The sequence below is a fragment of the Antedon bifida genome, chromosome 5 (genome assembly GCF_963402885.1).
Source record: "Antedon bifida chromosome 5, ecAntBifi1.1, whole genome shotgun sequence".
In the NCBI taxonomy this organism is placed as follows: domain Eukaryota; kingdom Metazoa; phylum Echinodermata; class Crinoidea; order Comatulida; family Antedonidae; genus Antedon; species Antedon bifida.
Window position 1 is genome coordinate 2,295,936 of NC_136230.1, and position 16,173 is coordinate 2,312,108.

The following is a 16,173-nucleotide window of genomic DNA, read 5'->3' on the forward strand; positions in this document are numbered from 1 at the left end:
GAAAAAAAATCTAAAATCGCGACGTTATTGTAGAAAAATATGGATTACAAGAAACACGAAAATACCGAAGATGGAGAAATTAAGAAATCAAATAAATATGTACATTCGTGGAAAAACATATGGATATATGTACAATGTTGTAAGTGACTATATAATAACATTTTATAGTTAAATTTGTAGATGCTACGTCGTGTGCAGGCCTAACTAACTAAGCTAGCCTACTCACTCTCACTCAGTGTCTCTCCTCCCCGCGACCTACATCTCCATCACACTCTGCTGAGGCTAGATCATTTCATAGTGCAATGACCTTGATTCTAGTCTTGGTGATTGTTATGCGTAATTTGCTGTGTAAATCCTTCTTGCATAATATAGTACTTGCATTCATTATCTTAAAAAAAACGTTATACTTTTCGTCGTAAAAACAAATCATTTCTTTGAAGTGCAAACATAATATATTATTAGTGTCTAGTGGTATGATACTCGCCCTGTAAGTGAGAGGTTGCAGGTTCAAATCCCGGCAGAGAAATTTTTTCATACAACTAAAAAAAATATGGAACTTACGCCAATAAGCTATGCTCGATGCGATTATGAGATCATGTTCCGAATATGAGCACTGTTTCTATAATTTACAGTATGATTTAATATATTATTATATTATTATTAAACAAAATTATAAAATAACCCTTCATTTCATTGATATTTGTTGTTATTGCAGATTTTGTGACCATAGCTTCCATTTTGGGGACTGGAATATTAGGTTTGTATTAAATAACTTCATATATATCTGTCACCATTTTAAGCATTGTTAAGCAGTTAATATGAATCGATATATTTTTCATTAAAATAATATTATTTTTTTATTGTTTTTTATGAAAATAAACTTTATGTATGTATATAAAAATTTTAATTTTGAATAAAACCTGTTGAATTGTTTTAAAATTATTGTTTTAGGATTACCAGTTACTGCAGGGGAGTCTGGGTTCATGCCATTCCTTGTGTCATTCTTATTGGGTTATGTAATGCAGGTACGTGTGTCATAATCATAATCATCACCCGTTCACTGTCATTTTTTTTTTCATTGATTGCTTGATATAATTTGTTTGTCTCCCTAATAATAAGCTCTTGGTCTTTTCTTAATTTGTTGTATTTTCTTGCTCCCTAGGCTCTTGGTCTTCTCTTCTTTGTAGACTTGCTTCAAAAAGCTCAATGCTATCTGCTCAATAGTTCACAAGTAAGTGTACATTATATTGTAAAATTGCATTCCAACACACTTCAGTATGACTCTGTACTCATTTACTATTTTGATATTTAGAAAGATCTTCAGGCGGTTCCATTGAATGAGTTACATAGTGATGATGACGATGAGAATGAAGATGACAATGGTGAACAGGCTGCAGATGGTAAGAGGATTTAACTTAACTTAATTGTATAGTCTTGATTAATACAGTAGAACCCCTGCTTTGGGACACCTCTAAAGCTTGGTTCCCACTAGGACGCAATGCAAGGTTGAAGCGTAGCAAAGTGATTTGACCAATCCCAAGCAATAGGTTATTCGAACTGTCGCTTGTCATTGGTCAACTAGCTTGCATTGCGTCTGCAGTGGGAACCAAACTTTAAGGGACACCGCTACTAAGGGGACACCTATTCAAGGGACACCTCTACTAAGAGTACACCTATTCAAGGGACACCTCTACTAAGGGGACACCTATTCAAGGGACACCGCTACTAAGGGGACAAGCAAGAGAAAATATTTTAATACTATAGCCAACCCCTATTGTTTTCAGTGTACACCCCTAATGGGGACACTTGGTTGAGTCCCAAAGGTGTTCTTGTTTGCGAGCAAAACTTCTCTTGGTTAGCCAGCCTCAAAATCCTCTTTTACCTTTTAGGTAATAGTTCAATAAATCCAATTTCAATTCATTTCGACATACTACAACCTAGTACATGGAGGATGCATATTTTAAGATCTGTGCAGAGCATAGATCTTTAAGCTAATTGGCAACCTTAGAAAATAATAATAATTACAATAAACATAAAAACAGTGAATAAATAAGTAAATAAATAAATAAATAAGGCAGTATACAAAAAGAAATTATGCCATGTTTATATTGTATGATATATAATAAATAAATAAAAAATAAGTAGAGTGGTAATTTACTCACCATTTATCGAGATTAGAGACAGTTTAAATGCACGCTTAAAGCTATTTACTGATGTTTTATCTAAGTTTAAATTGGAAATAAATTGCCATAATTTGGGGCCAGCATAAAAAATGGAATGTATAGGAGTAGTAATAGTTTATGGTGGTGGTGTAATAGTCTATAACACCAGATGAATTTAACAACAAGAAGCACATGCTAATTGGTACTTAATGTAATGTGGGCTGATAAAAAGCAAATTGTGCTAATTTATTTACAATTAATATTAAAATATAATGATAATAATTTATCTGCTCTATTTGATTTTGAGACATCGTATCCATTGAGGATCCAGCAATTGCGGCGCCCTCTATTGCCAAGAGAAGTGTGTCGGCTAGCCTGCACACCCTTGCCCATTTGTTTCTTCAATCGCCAGTGTTGGTAACGGCCAATGATACACTACTATTCTCGCATTTGTAAGTCCAAAGCATTATATACTATTTACAGTGTAGTCAGTAGTTTATTTTTTTTCTGTTTTTTTGTACAATTCCTGCATGTTTGTTGTCAATTTGCACCACTACTGTACATGCCTACAACAAACATTTAAACCAAAAAAATGCTGCACTAAAAACTATGATGCAACAACAAAATGTGTATCTGTTATTTTGTTTTCCATTAAAAGAAAAATATATAAAATTTAATAAAATAAATAAATAAATAAAAAAAAATAAAAAATAAAATAATACATTTAGGCCACAGGAAATACATTGTATGGTTCTCATCAAAATAAATAAATAAATAAAAAAAAAATAAAAAAAAAATAGTACATTAAGGCCACAGGAAATACATTGTATGGTTCTCATCAAAGCTTTTCATATTAATGTTGGTACCCAAGTAGTCCTTCTGTATACCCTTCGCACACAAGCAGCTGATGAGAACCATAAAATATTTTCCCCCTGGCCTAATTAGAAAATATTGTAGTTTGCAATTCAACAGAAAATTGATTGCAGATGGATGATATCCAAGGCTGCATTATTCACAAAGATACCATGCTATAAAACTCTGTCTATACTATCAAACTTTATGTGACAAAAAAATGTGATGTGCCCATATATGGACATGATGATGTCATATCACTAACATATTTGGGCATATCACTACCATATTTTAGCACATCATACTTCTTCGTCAAACTAGTTTGATAGTGTAGACAGAGCTTAAGCGTTAACAGTACTGTACTGACTGAAAATAATATTGTTCACATTACCTAGGTGTCAACCGTAATATTAGAAGATACGAAGAAAGTGATAACATAATAAATCTGCACAGTATGTGTATATTGTACCTTCCGCATTATTTATGGATTCCCTTTGATGCATCTGTGTTCTTTCTTCTGTGAGTTTTATTGTACTGTTTGTTGTTTAAATTAACATTATGCAAACTAAGTCGAGGCATTGCAAAACAGTAATTGCATCATTCGACAGCCACGCCAGTAGTTAGTTGATTTCTACCCATGGAGGACTCAAAATTTACCTTTTTATCCACAAAATCTTATCCATCAAATCTTTGCTAGGCCTAGTTTTATTTGGCAAATGATTAAGTTGAATTTACAGAGATTAGCAGATCATACCTAAAGTACACTGTTAGACTAAAGTAAAGTTGCTATTTTTCCAAAATTACAATCAGCAAACATTATCTATTATTACAATTTTCATCTAGTTCATGGCAAATCTACTAGAAAATGAGTAGTTTGCTAGAGTGAAATTTGAGCCCTCCAATGACGCCATCTTCAGGTTGCATCACACGGCAAATGGGTCTTGGAAAGTTTGCGAAATGTTAATTTACAATTTTATTTTAAAGAATGTTGTATATGGTGTTCCTTTCCTTGCTAAATGCCACAACAGTAGACTAACATTTTTTTGGGAAATAGCAGTAAATACTGTTAAAGTTTTAATTATTTGAACAATAAACTCAGCAAATCATAGGATTGGATATAATGTATATGTATTCCTTTTTTTTCAAAGATATAAAATTCTTTTATCTTTATAGCATGGCAGCCATTATTGGTTTCTCATTGGCTGGGAGTGAAGCCTTTGCACAGCTCTTCAGAATAGAGTAAGTCCTCCCTCCTCCACATACAGGTACCTTATTCTTGAGACAAACCAATAAAAAACCCACTACAAACTACAATTTCCATGAACAATGTTGGAATGGCGCTATATAAATCAAACGATTGATTGATTGATTGATTGATTATTTGTTGTAATCTGTGATAAGTTAAAGTAAATTTTAAGACATTTTTCATTGGTTTGACCAAAATTGCTTATATGCCTAAGCCAGTGCAATTCAAAGATGTTGTTAACATTAGTTATAAGCTAATACAGTGTTTAAATAGGAAGTTGTGTAACATAGTAACAATAGTTCCACTTAATAGTGTAGTTCATAACTGATATAGTCCCATATATTTAAACACCGTAATACTTTTGTTTAAATCTATCTTATAAGCCAGTACAATAACACAATACAATGTTCTATTTATTTATGTATAATTCACTGTGTTTTTATATGTCGACAAATACAAAAACTGTACATATACATATAAACATTTATTTAACTTGATTATATAATATTTGATTACTAGGAATTATGTGAATGTAATCCCATTCTACATCTGGTTGCTAGCCTTAAGTATTGTGTTTCTGGGAGATTTAATCAAAGTCACTATATCAGTGATGACACTCTTCAAAGGTGGTGTGCTGGTAGCTGTGGTAAGTAACCTATTAATTGTGTGTTAGCAATATAGTAGAACACCTATTATGGGGACACCTTTGGGACCCAATAAATTGTGACCTATATATAAGTTGTCTCCTCAATAGGAGGCTAGCTTACTCAATAAATAACTTTTTTCTATTGTTTTAAATATTCTTCATGTATTTTAATCTGCCGTGTATAAACAAAGATTTTCTGATTTTAATTTGTGTATGAATTAGACCAATAAGTTGTAGTCAAGTTGTTGTTGTCATTGCAGGTGATAGCCACGACTGGAGTCGGTGCTGAAGTGGGTAATCCCATTACTAATGACTTCAGTAAAATAGGCTCATCCTTTCTCATGGGAACGGTTGCTTTAGGTACATTATTATAATTTAAATAGTTTTTATAATAATAAATATGTTAACGCACAAGTATAACAAGAAGCTGTAGTCTAAAACTCTGTTCACACTATCAGACTAGTTTAACAAAACAAAAATAAATCAGCTTCTGCTACTCTATTTAATAACACTTTATGTGATGTCATATCACTACCATATTTGACCATTACACTACCATATTTGGGCACATCATTATGATATGTACTACTAAGACTATGATAAATACTTTATTTCTTTTCTTTTTCTTTAACAGGTGGTGTTATAAATATCCTTCCTATTTTATACAGTAAGGTTGAGCCTGTTAAAGAACAGGTAAGCTGTTTATTTATAGTTTCCCCTCACCCTGGAGTATAAATAGGTCCATAACATCGTAACATTATTCAATTATTAGCATCTAAAACTGATTTTTTTGCCTTCTTTCAGGTGAGGTGTTTCTTTTTGGCTTCATTTAGTGCGCTGACAACGTGCGTGGTGCTTAATGTGCTGTGGTAAGTTTGATAGTATGCAATTTGTACAATGATATAGATCAAGGTCAGGTCAGGTCATGTGTTTGTGTGACCTCCAGTATGGAGGTGTATCAATATATTGTACTGTTGAAGTGTGGGGGGACAAGTAAAGCGAAACAAAATGGAAACGAAATGAGTAGCTTATGCTACAAAAACTATTTCTGAAGTTCTTGCATCTGTTTTCATTGTCTTTGGTGTTGCATGGTTCCACCAATATCCCTATTTCAGGGTTGTAGCCACCAGTACGGTTGGTAAAGTTTCAACCTGGCAACTTTTTTAAAGAGGCCTTTGACAACCCAGTGGCTTGATTGTTCAATTTTCTTGCGAAAACAGCACAACTTTATTTCTTGTCGCTACATCACTGTATTTACATCGATAACAATGTTTACAAACAACATATATTTTGACCACCAGGGTGCTAGCAGTTCTTCGTATTGTACCTCAAACTGATTCAGAATGTTCTCCGATGTATTCAGTCGTAGTTAATGAGACAACGCAACATCCATTGCCAACCGTCTTGTCGTCATGCTCAAACTACTCATTAGAGAGGTAAAGTAGTCATTTCTGAAATTACCCTTAAAGCTCTGTCTACACTATCAACCTTCATGTGACAAACAAAAATGATGTTCACATATTTGGGCACCAGTGGTGGATTTTGAAAAGTAATAGTGAAATGAAGTGCTGAACTTTGATGTCCTGTCTTTTGTATTACAATTTTCCCACCTTGAATCTGCCCCTGGACATGATATAGTCATATCACTACCATATTTGGGCACATCACACTTTTTTTGTCAAAGTAGTTTGATAGTGTAGACAGAGCTTAACAAGCATAGTTGGGGGTTACCCCGGTGTATTAGTATATACACAGTCACACTCATCAAGAGGGCCCCTTGATTTTCAGCATATGCTGTTTAAGGTCACCCTCTATATCTAACATATTTTGGCATATCACTACCATATTTGGGCACATCACACTTTTTTTTTGTCAAAGTAGTTTGATGTGGACAGAGCCTAACAATTAGATACTGTGTTAGATATCTTGGCATTATGAATATGTTAAATGTATTAATAAATTAGTAATTTTTGGTATGTTTTAATGAATGCAAAATTGGGATTAGATAAATTAATAATGGATTCAATTTGATTTTGAATTTGACTTATTTTACTTTTTGATAAAGATCAAAAGAAAATGGTGAAATTGCTACAGTTCCTTTGACTTCTGTAAGTAAAATTGTAATTGATTTGTATTTTGCTTTGATTTTGAGGGATGTATCATCATTACCTAGTACTGTACGTCTAGGCGCTCTCAGGTGTATACAGTACCATCATAATATAACTCAATATTTAGGCTTAATATTATTACATTTTAGGCTGATAGTTGACAATCAAAAATGAAATTTTATTTCCAGATAATTCTTGAGGATTTTCCAGAATTTAGTTGGATTGGAGAATCTATTCAGATATTTATAGCTGTAAGCGTGACAGTGTCCTACCTCACTTATGGCACAGCAATGAAACACATGTGTATGTATGCAAATATTAAACACATGTGTATGTATGCAAATATGAAACACATGTGTATGTATGCAAATATTAAATACAGGTGTATGTATGCAAATATTAAACACATGTGTATGTACAGTATGTATGCAAATATGAAACATTCTTTTTTGTTATGTATGTGTTATTATGTTATATATGTATTCAATGCATTTGATGTGCTTGATGGCATGCTGTCTATAAATTTGAATGTTTGATTTCTTTGTAGTGGGAGGTGTACTGGAGGCTACAATTGGAAAGAAGACCAGTTCTGATAATGAGGCAATTAACAAACTTCACAAAGTAACACAATCAAGGTATTTTGTTTAATATTTGTTTCATTTCAAAATAGTAAGATTTAGATTCAGATTTGATTTATTAAGCATGTTGTTAGACCATACAGATATCTATTTAAAAAATCTGAATTTAATGTATGCTTAACTAAATTGACTTTCTAATAGATTATTAAACAAAATGTTAATTTTTTTTCAGAGTTTTCCAACCTGTAGTGTTCCTTATGATGTATGCCATCATTTTTTTTGTGTGTATGACAAATCCAAAGGTAAGGATCAAAGCAAAATAAGGACATTAAAAAAAAAAAATTTAATTTACGGTAATATTGTTTCTTGAAATAATTGATAATATAAAACAATAAAATAATATATTTTGGAATAAGTGTGAACATAACTTTATCCTGAATCCAGTGTGAACATAACTTTATTCTGAATCCAGTGTGAACATAACTTTATCCTGAATCCAGAGTCAGTGTGAACATAACCTTATCCTGAATCCAGAGGGTCAGTGTGAACATAACTTTATCCTAAATCCATGATCAGTGTGAACATAACTTTATCCTGAATCCAGAGAGTCAGTGTGAACATAACTTTATCCTGAATCCAGATGGTCAGTGTGAACATAACCTTATCCTGAATCCAGATGGTCAGTGTGAACATAACTTTATCCTGAATCCAGGATCAGTGTGAACATAACTTTATGCGAGTTGAATGACCTGATTGTTATCTTTCAGGGCTTTGTCAACATCTTGGAGTTCTTTTCATCGGCCTTATTGAATATTGAGATGGGTTTGTTTGTTTTTCTAATGATACAGGGAAGCAGAAAAGAAAAATATAGGTTAAATATGTTTTTATTGCATAGTAATGATAATAACAAGCTAAGATCCTTTTTAGTTACTTTCTAAAAGTTACTCTAAAACCTGGTTGCAACCAGAATATGTTAAGTATATGTAAATTACTTTGATTTCTAAAGCTTATATATTATGCTTTTATTCACAGGAATATACATACACCTTGGAAACTACCTGAAGTGTTCTATTATTTACAGTATGTGATGGCTGCCTTCTTTATCTTTGCTGTTGGATTTGCCATAGTTGAGGCTATATCGATGCTCTAACCATCTACAGTCGCGGAGTAATTAAGATCATATCATGCTCAATTTAATTTATAATAATGCCATGCTCTAACCATGTACAGTCATATGATTAAGGCGGCCATATTGATGCTCTAACCATGTACAGTGATGCAATAATTAAGGCAATATGAGTGCTCTGTGATTATTAAGGTTATATCGGTGCTCTAACCATGTACAGTCATTTAATTATTAAGGTTATATCGGTGCTCTAACCATGTACAGTCATTCAATTATTAAGGTTTTATCGGTGCTCTAACCATGTACTTAATAATAATCATATTACTCAATACATACTTAACGACAAGTCTTTGTAAAAATCATGTGTAACTACTTGAGGGCAGCAACATTTAGAACAGTTGTATTTTTAGTATGGTGAAATAAACTGTGATGTTATAGTAATGTAAGTAAATTATTTGAACAAAATATTATGAAGGGTATTTTTATATGGGCATTATTAAATTAAACCATTTTTTAACAAAATATTATGAAGGGTATAATTTGTATATTAGAGTTAATAGTATTTTATATGGTAGTATATTAATATAAATTTACACAAATAATTATGTTGAAATGTTTGGGTTAACTAATTAACTTACATGTGTGTGAACAGGCATTTAACAAAATGTTGCTAATACTGTAGTGTACATTCATGAATATATAAGTGTATATTCACACCACAGTGATTTTGTAAAGCTATTTTTAAGTCACACTTTGGGGACTGGTGCTTTAATTTTAAATTGGTTATAAAGAAAAATTGTGCAATATATTGTAGAAAATAGAAACTGCTATTTTAAGCAATAATAATATTAAATGTTTAAACAATACAGGAGAGTTTATTGTCATTATTACAATTGCTTATTTCTCTTATTGCAAAAAAGACTTGCCACTATTCCAGTCATGTTCTAGGTTCTAGATGGAGTTTTGACTTAATATTAGTAAAAAAGATAGATATTTTGGCACATATGGCGTTTCATACATATACTAATTGACCCCATAAACTCGGACAAAAATCAAACTACCAGAAAACATTCATTACAGTGATTTTATTTATAGCTTATCACACAAGCTCGGTCTTCACAAACTTAATGTGACAAAAAAAGTGTGATATGCCCAAATATGGTAGTGATATAACATCGTGTCCATATATGGGCACATTTTGTTCTCACATAAAGTTTGATAGTGTAGACAGAGCTTAAGATACACTCTTGTCTTCATAATTCAAAATATAATATTCAAAGCGTACATTTAAAATCAATTATTATAACTTACTGTAAATTATCATTGCACTAATATCTGAAATACTGGTTTATTTTTACAATCATTTCTACAAATAGTAAAATCATAGGTGAACGAGTTTATTTGTTTATACTGATATACAGTATTTAGCAGCAAGTTAAACATTTAAGTATAATATAATTGACAAACCCTCCTCCCCACCCTAAATTTTGGCTTAGATTCATAATTGGAGAACTTTTAAGTTTAAAAGCAGCATAAGTATACTTTGAAGTTATTATGTCTTAAAGATGTATTGTCCCTTTTAACTAATTCCAAAAACAACAAAAAGAAAAGATTTCGAAAAAAGTGGGTCATTTTGAAGTATCATACTAGTTATTAACTTTCACCAAAAATTAGTCGAAAAAAAAATCATTTAACTGAAATACAGACGTTTTTTTGTTCAAAAAATAACTATTGACTTCCAGTCAAAGTTTTCGATCAAAACATATCTCATAATGCAATGCGCTTGTTTGGCTACTCTGTATGCATAATCATAAAACTTCCTCGCGATATGTGTGAAAACACCTTCTCAACCGTGACGAGTTGTAAACAATCCTAATTAGCATAATGCATACTCATGGTTTGAAATCTTTGTTTACTTTCGCTCGCGACGATTTTCCAGGCGAAATGTAATCAAATTAATTTACCTGTTAATTACGTAAACTTGTTGTTTTTGGCTCGAATTTTCGACTTAAAGTGAATAACTTTAATATTACTTTGATATGGCCAATTTAAATTTAGAATATTTTGACCTTCATTTTTTGTGTTTCAAGGGTCAACACATCTTTAAGCACTATGATAAGTATACTTCTTTGTTTTGTAGTTATTATGTCTTAACAGAATAATGTTATTAGTTTGTAGATAACATAAAGAATTAGTAATAATATGCAAGTTGTAGAGAACTTATAAAGGTTTGCTATAGGTGTGTTTCTGACGGTCTCACTAGCCCCAGACCATTGGAACGGCCCTTGCAACCGCCACTGTGCTGCTCCGCAACTACTCAGTAACAACCTAAAAAGTGAAAAAATGATAATTAATAACATGACCATAATATATTTAATAATAATAATAATAATGGCAGTCTAAAGCTCTGTCTACACTATCAAACTTTATGTGACAAAAAATGTGAGGTAATATATGGACACGATGACATCATATCACTACCATATTTGAGGATATCACTACCATATTTAGGTACATCACACATTTGTTTGTGAAACTAGTTTGATAGTGTAGATAGAGCTTTATATAGTACCTAATACAATGTTTCTAAGCACTTTACACACAAAAATGATCAATAAAATATCACAAGATAACCACAAAAAAAAAGAAGAAAAGTAGAGGAACATTTACGCAGCTTCAATCTCCAGCACTTAATATTCATAGATCGCTAGTCATCTCTATCCAGAGATCAGTTAATATTGTGTCCATTTGCAAATGAAGAGTTCTCAAGCATAATCAAGAGGGACAAACAAGCTTAGTTCAGGGTAATTCTGTTACAGTACATTACATTTTACAAAAAAACAAAAAGAAAAATTGTTGATTTGAAAGTAAAACGATGACAAACCTAATAGCCATAGTTGGATGTCTCCATAACTGTGGTTTTGAACCGATAAGGCTTGCTATTTCGTCGTTGTATAGAATCGGATCTTTCTGAATTGTGTGTCGGGCAGACTTGTAGTAACGTCCTTCATTGTCTTCCTGAAGATGAAACGTCAAGAATAAACCAATAAATCAACAAAATAATAAGAAATACTGCTCACACTACCATTACTACTCAATGAGCCTCACAATGGTACAAAATCAACGAGCATTAAAATGTAGCAGTTTTTTTAAAAATAAAATTAGCTAAAATAAACAAAAATATGCTATAATATTACATTTTCTTCTTTTATTGCTTTTTGCATTTGTTTCGGACTCGGTAACTTGACCTTTTGCCGACACAGCTGGGTGAACCACATCGCTTGTGTTTCGGACATGGTCAGAATTCCTCCAGAAGCTGGCTGTACAAAACCAATGAACGCCAACGAACTTCCAACCCTTGGTGAAAACACATTCTTATATAGCTGCAATAAAAAGAAAAAAACCTTGCTAAGCTCTCTCTACACTATCAAACTTTATGTGACAACAAAATGTGATGTGCCCATGGACATGATGATGTCATATCACTACCATATTTGGGCATATCACTACCATTGGGTACATCACACTTTTTTTGTCAAACTAGTTTGATAGTGTGGACAGAGCTTTAGAATGATAAAATAAGTGTAACATAGTTAAATAGTTTTAAATTAAAATGTCACAGAGCAGTACATAATGACATGAAAAAACTATTAAAGTGAAAATCACCGTGATTTGGTTAGTTTCATCATCCAATATATCCCTCTTTATATCTTCGTCAAGAAACGGTAGACTTATACTGTATCCTGTACAGTACACAATACAATCCGTGTCGATGGACGTTCCGTCTGTAAAGTGTACTGTAGAACCGTCAATCTTGGTAATGTTAGGTTTAATTTGAATGTTCCCTCGCTGGATGTGATGTATAAGAGTTGGACTAACAGTCGGCTGTGTTTGTAAGATTTTCATCTTTGGGTTTAGTTTCCATCTAAAAATAAATTATATATTATATATTAATTCCGATAGGATAATTTATATAAAAAGTATTAATAATTGTAATAAGTGAACTTTATCATACTGTCAACTCTCCCCAAACCGGACTTTCTGAAACTGAACATTCTCCCAAAACCAGACTTTTCTTCCAAGATGTTCCAAATTAATTTTTACCAATTAAAAACACATTCTGAATACCTAGACTTACCAGAAAACCAGACATATTAGGCCAGCCCAAGGTATATTGGGAGAGTTGACTGTGCTACATTCTATCTTAGACACTATTCACATAAATCCATAGACTCATCTTTGTGTTAATGTTATCTGATACTGTATCTAGAAATATTTTCAAATGCAGAAGTTGGCATACTTTTCTGGTGATCCAGTAATTATGGATACAACTTTCTCAAAAATAAAGTTGGAAAGTTTCCATGGTAACCATAAGAAGAGCCGCGAAGCGTAGTGGTCAGTTGGAAGTCCGAATATGTAGTTAGGGATGACCCATGCTCCTGACCGAGTGCTTATAACCACTTGTTTACATCTGAAACAAAAATGGAAAAGTTTATTTTTCAAAATAAAGCGTTTTTACAATTTGTTTAATTAACATTTCTACTTTTCGAGTTATATCTCGCTCTTTGAGGAAAAAGGGCTATTGTCGGTTTATCCAGGTACGCTAGGCACGAAATAGACAAAACGTTTTTACAATTTGCTATGGACGGAAGACTAAAAAGACAAAGTTGATTATGTCGGAGAAAGAAAACCCAAGAACATATAGCAAAAGACAGAATTGAATGAATAAACTTTTATGGAACCTTCAGAGGATTACTGATAATTAGCAATCTGCTAAAAATAGCAATAAATTATTCAATATAATCACTTTACCTGCCAGTTTTATTTCAAAATAAAGCGTTTTTACAATTTGTTTAATTAACATTTCTACTTTTTGAGTTATATCTCGCTCTTCGAGGAAAAAGGGCTATTGTCGGTTTATCCAGGTACGCTAGGCACGAAATAGACAAAACGTTTTTACAATTTGCTATGGACGGAAGACTAAAAAGACAAAGTTGATTATGTCGGAGAAAAAAAACCCAAGAACATATAGCAAAAGACAGAATTGAATGAATAAACTTTGATGGAACCTTCAGAGGATTACTGATAATTAGCAATCTGCTAAAAATAGCAATAAATTATTCAATATAATCACTTTACCTGCCAGTTGTTGCGCAATCTACAGCAGCATCAACAGCGCTGTTGCCGATACCAACGATTACGACTCGTTTACCGGTAAAACCATTAGAAATTGCATCTTTATAGTCGACACTGTGTATTATCTGACCTTAAAAATATAAAGATAATATTATATTTAAATTAAAACGTGTGTCTGTGTATGAAATATGAAAACTGATTTTGGTGCAAAACAGCAGGCAGTTAAATATTGCAAATTTGTTTATTATACAGTACTGTATGTTACTTTGTATCTAAGTTTGTTTAGTTTAAAAACAATGAAAACTTATCTAGTGCAAAACAGTGTTGAGTGTTAAAATATAGAAAATTGTTTATACAGTACTACTACTGTATGTTACTATGTATTGTTACAATAAGTTTCCCCCCTTTACCTTTGAACGTGTTTTGTCCTGGAAAATAAGGCCTTTTTGGTTCTGCATGATGCCCTGTTGCAATGGCAACGTATTTGGTGTTATAGATTATTTCTTCTGATACAGAGAGATGACTGCCGCCTTTTTCAGTTTTGGTTGCTGCTATCTTCCAACCATCTCCTTCAAAAAGATCATTTGCATACATATAATAATAATAAAATTAAATTATTACTGAATATTCTGCTGCAACCCACTCAAAACAGAAAAAACATGGCTGAGCCAACTAAACTTTCCTTTATAAAGCTAAAAGCCTTCATAAACTAAAGCTCTGTCTACACTATCAAACTTTATGTGACAAAAAGATGTGATGTGCCCATATATGGACATGATGTCATACCACTACCATATTTGGGCATACCACTACTATCATATTTGGGCATATCACTACCATATTTGGGCACATCACACATTTTTTGTCAAACTAGTTTGATAATATAGACAGAGCTTAACATAAATACATTATACAGTACATATGTAATTAATATTCGATTCCTAACGATTCGATTAGACAAACATACCTGATCTTTCAACTCTGTCAACCTTGGTGTTAAAATGAATTAACTTATCAAGGCCAAAGTTGACAACATAGTCATTGATATACTGAGCCATATCCCGATTATGAGGGAAATCTGGTACATCCTCCGGGAAGGGAAAATCAGAAAATGAGTAATTGTGTTTTGAAACATTTCTATATAAAATAAAATGATAAAAATAGCATATTAATTGCAATAGATCATTGTTTTGTATATTAAAAGAAAAAAACTATAAATATTACAATACAATTAACTGACTGGTTAAGTAAAAGGAACAGAAATAAGTCCAATATAATGGTCAAAAAAAGGGCCTAAAAATGGTGAAATGAAGCGCTGAGCTTAATTTTATGTACGTCCTATCTTTTGCATTACAATTTGCAAAATTTAGGGGGTTCCAGGCCGGCTGGGCCCCTTTGGATCCGCCCTCAGATCATAGATGTTGCGCAATCGCTTTTTAACGTACATGTGAGTAAACCTCATAACGCCATAACCGTGATCTCTATAGCACCACAGTCCACCAATCAGCTCCGTCTGCTCAAGGATAACAACCTTAAATCCCTTTTCCTTCAAACACTTAGCTGTCGCAAGGCCAGATATTCCTGCTCCTATCACACACACATCTGCCTCACTCTGATGTTTTACCATTTTAGACCTCTGAAAAGATTTATAGAATTAAAGTGGCTATCGGCATGGTCAATTGGGTGTCAATCGGTAGACCATAGAATATAATACAGTATAATCACCATTATTTTCTATCGGCATGGCTGACGTGTGTCTATGTATGAATTAAGTTTTCTATCGGCACAGTCAACTATGTGCCTATAGTATATTTCCCTGTGTGCCGACAACAGGAGCATCAACCTTTTTCATTGCAAACAGCCAGTGTCATCCATTATTTTCTAGACCTATCTATTATTATTTTCTGGACCTAGATCTTTATTTTGTACCTCTGTAAAGGCCTACGTGCAGATTCGCTAGAACAATAATACATCAAAGAAAAGATAAGAAAAGATCAGGCTGCAGCAGTGTGTGTGCATAGGCCTACTCATTTTGCTTGGCTTATTAGGCTATTAAAGGCCTAGCTACTCCGGGAATCATGTTTTTAATAACTCCCTGGCTAAAGTTCGTATTATATAGTATGTGTACGATAAATATATATTGTAGAGTGTACATTCTAAACAAATAAACACTTACACACTTGGTTATTTGGTTATCAAAAGATCTTGCAAGAGAGTACAGTACACCGTCACCGTGTGTCACAAGAGAAAAAGTCAACAAAAATCTTTTTTTAGGCAAAAACCATAACTATAGAGGGCGATATTATTTTCATTCTTTCC

General features: G+C 32.7%; 2 protein-coding genes across 3 annotated transcripts; one reads left to right on the top strand and one right to left on the bottom strand.

Annotated features, from left to right (window-relative positions):
- Nucleotides 1-3: 3 nt before the first annotated feature.
- LOC144842167 (uncharacterized) lies at nucleotides 4-9,591 on the top strand. Of its 2 annotated transcripts, none has more exons than XM_078698566.1 (18): nucleotides 4-139; nucleotides 716-757; nucleotides 952-1,025; nucleotides 1,163-1,231; nucleotides 1,313-1,400; nucleotides 2,470-2,614; nucleotides 4,188-4,253; nucleotides 4,780-4,906; nucleotides 5,167-5,266; nucleotides 5,541-5,599; nucleotides 5,711-5,775; nucleotides 6,208-6,342; nucleotides 6,972-7,014; nucleotides 7,203-7,317; nucleotides 7,562-7,649; nucleotides 7,825-7,894; nucleotides 8,360-8,463; nucleotides 8,625-9,591. In XM_078698566.1, the coding sequence occupies exons 1-18, from the start codon at nucleotides 40-42 to the stop codon at nucleotides 8,740-8,742; spliced, it is 1,608 nt and encodes a 535-aa protein (XP_078554692.1). In that variant the 5' UTR covers nucleotides 4-39; the 3' UTR covers nucleotides 8,743-9,591. The 2 variants fall into 2 exon arrangements, with proteins under 2 accessions (XP_078554692.1, XP_078554693.1); XM_078698567.1 differs by lacking the exon at nucleotides 2,470-2,614 and adding an exon at nucleotides 3,410-3,533.
- Nucleotides 9,592-9,649: 58 nt separating this feature from the next.
- LOC144842877 (flavin-containing monooxygenase 5-like) lies at nucleotides 9,650-16,098 on the bottom strand. The gene is made up of 10 exons (XM_078699451.1): nucleotides 16,031-16,098; nucleotides 15,300-15,490; nucleotides 14,822-14,991; nucleotides 14,265-14,423; nucleotides 13,858-13,984; nucleotides 13,019-13,189; nucleotides 12,385-12,643; nucleotides 11,916-12,101; nucleotides 11,603-11,736; nucleotides 9,650-11,046 (listed from the first exon to the last, which is right to left on the bottom strand). Exons 2-10 carry the CDS (start codon nucleotides 15,479-15,481, stop codon nucleotides 10,869-10,871), a joined length of 1,566 nt encoding a protein of 521 aa, XP_078555577.1. The 5' UTR covers nucleotides 15,482-15,490; nucleotides 16,031-16,098; the 3' UTR covers nucleotides 9,650-10,868.
- Between the last annotated feature and the right edge of the window lie 75 nt (nucleotides 16,099-16,173).

Bases quoted from the DNA above. Each gene is read 5' to 3' on its own strand.
- LOC144842167 (XM_078698566.1), top strand. From the start codon at position 40: ATGGATTACAAGAAACACGAAAATACCGAAGATGGAGAAATTAAGAAA. The intron at 7,015-7,202 runs GTAAGTAAAATT...TTTTATTTCCAG, and splicing joins CTACAGTTCCTTTGACTTCT to ATAATTCTTGAGGATTTTCC. The intron at 8,464-8,624 runs GTTAAATATGTT...TTTTATTCACAG, and splicing joins AGCAGAAAAGAAAAATATAG to GAATATACATACACCTTGGA.
- LOC144842877 (XM_078699451.1), bottom strand. From the start codon at position 15,481: ATGGTAAAACATCAGAGTGAGGCAGATGTGTGTGTGATAGGAGCAGGA. The intron at 14,992-15,299 runs GTACGTTAAAAA...TATTTTATATAG, and splicing joins GTTATGAGGTTTACTCACAT to AAATGTTTCAAAACACAATT. The intron at 12,644-13,018 runs GTATGCCAACTT...ATTTATTTTTAG, and splicing joins ATTACTGGATCACCAGAAAA to ATGGAAACTAAACCCAAAGA.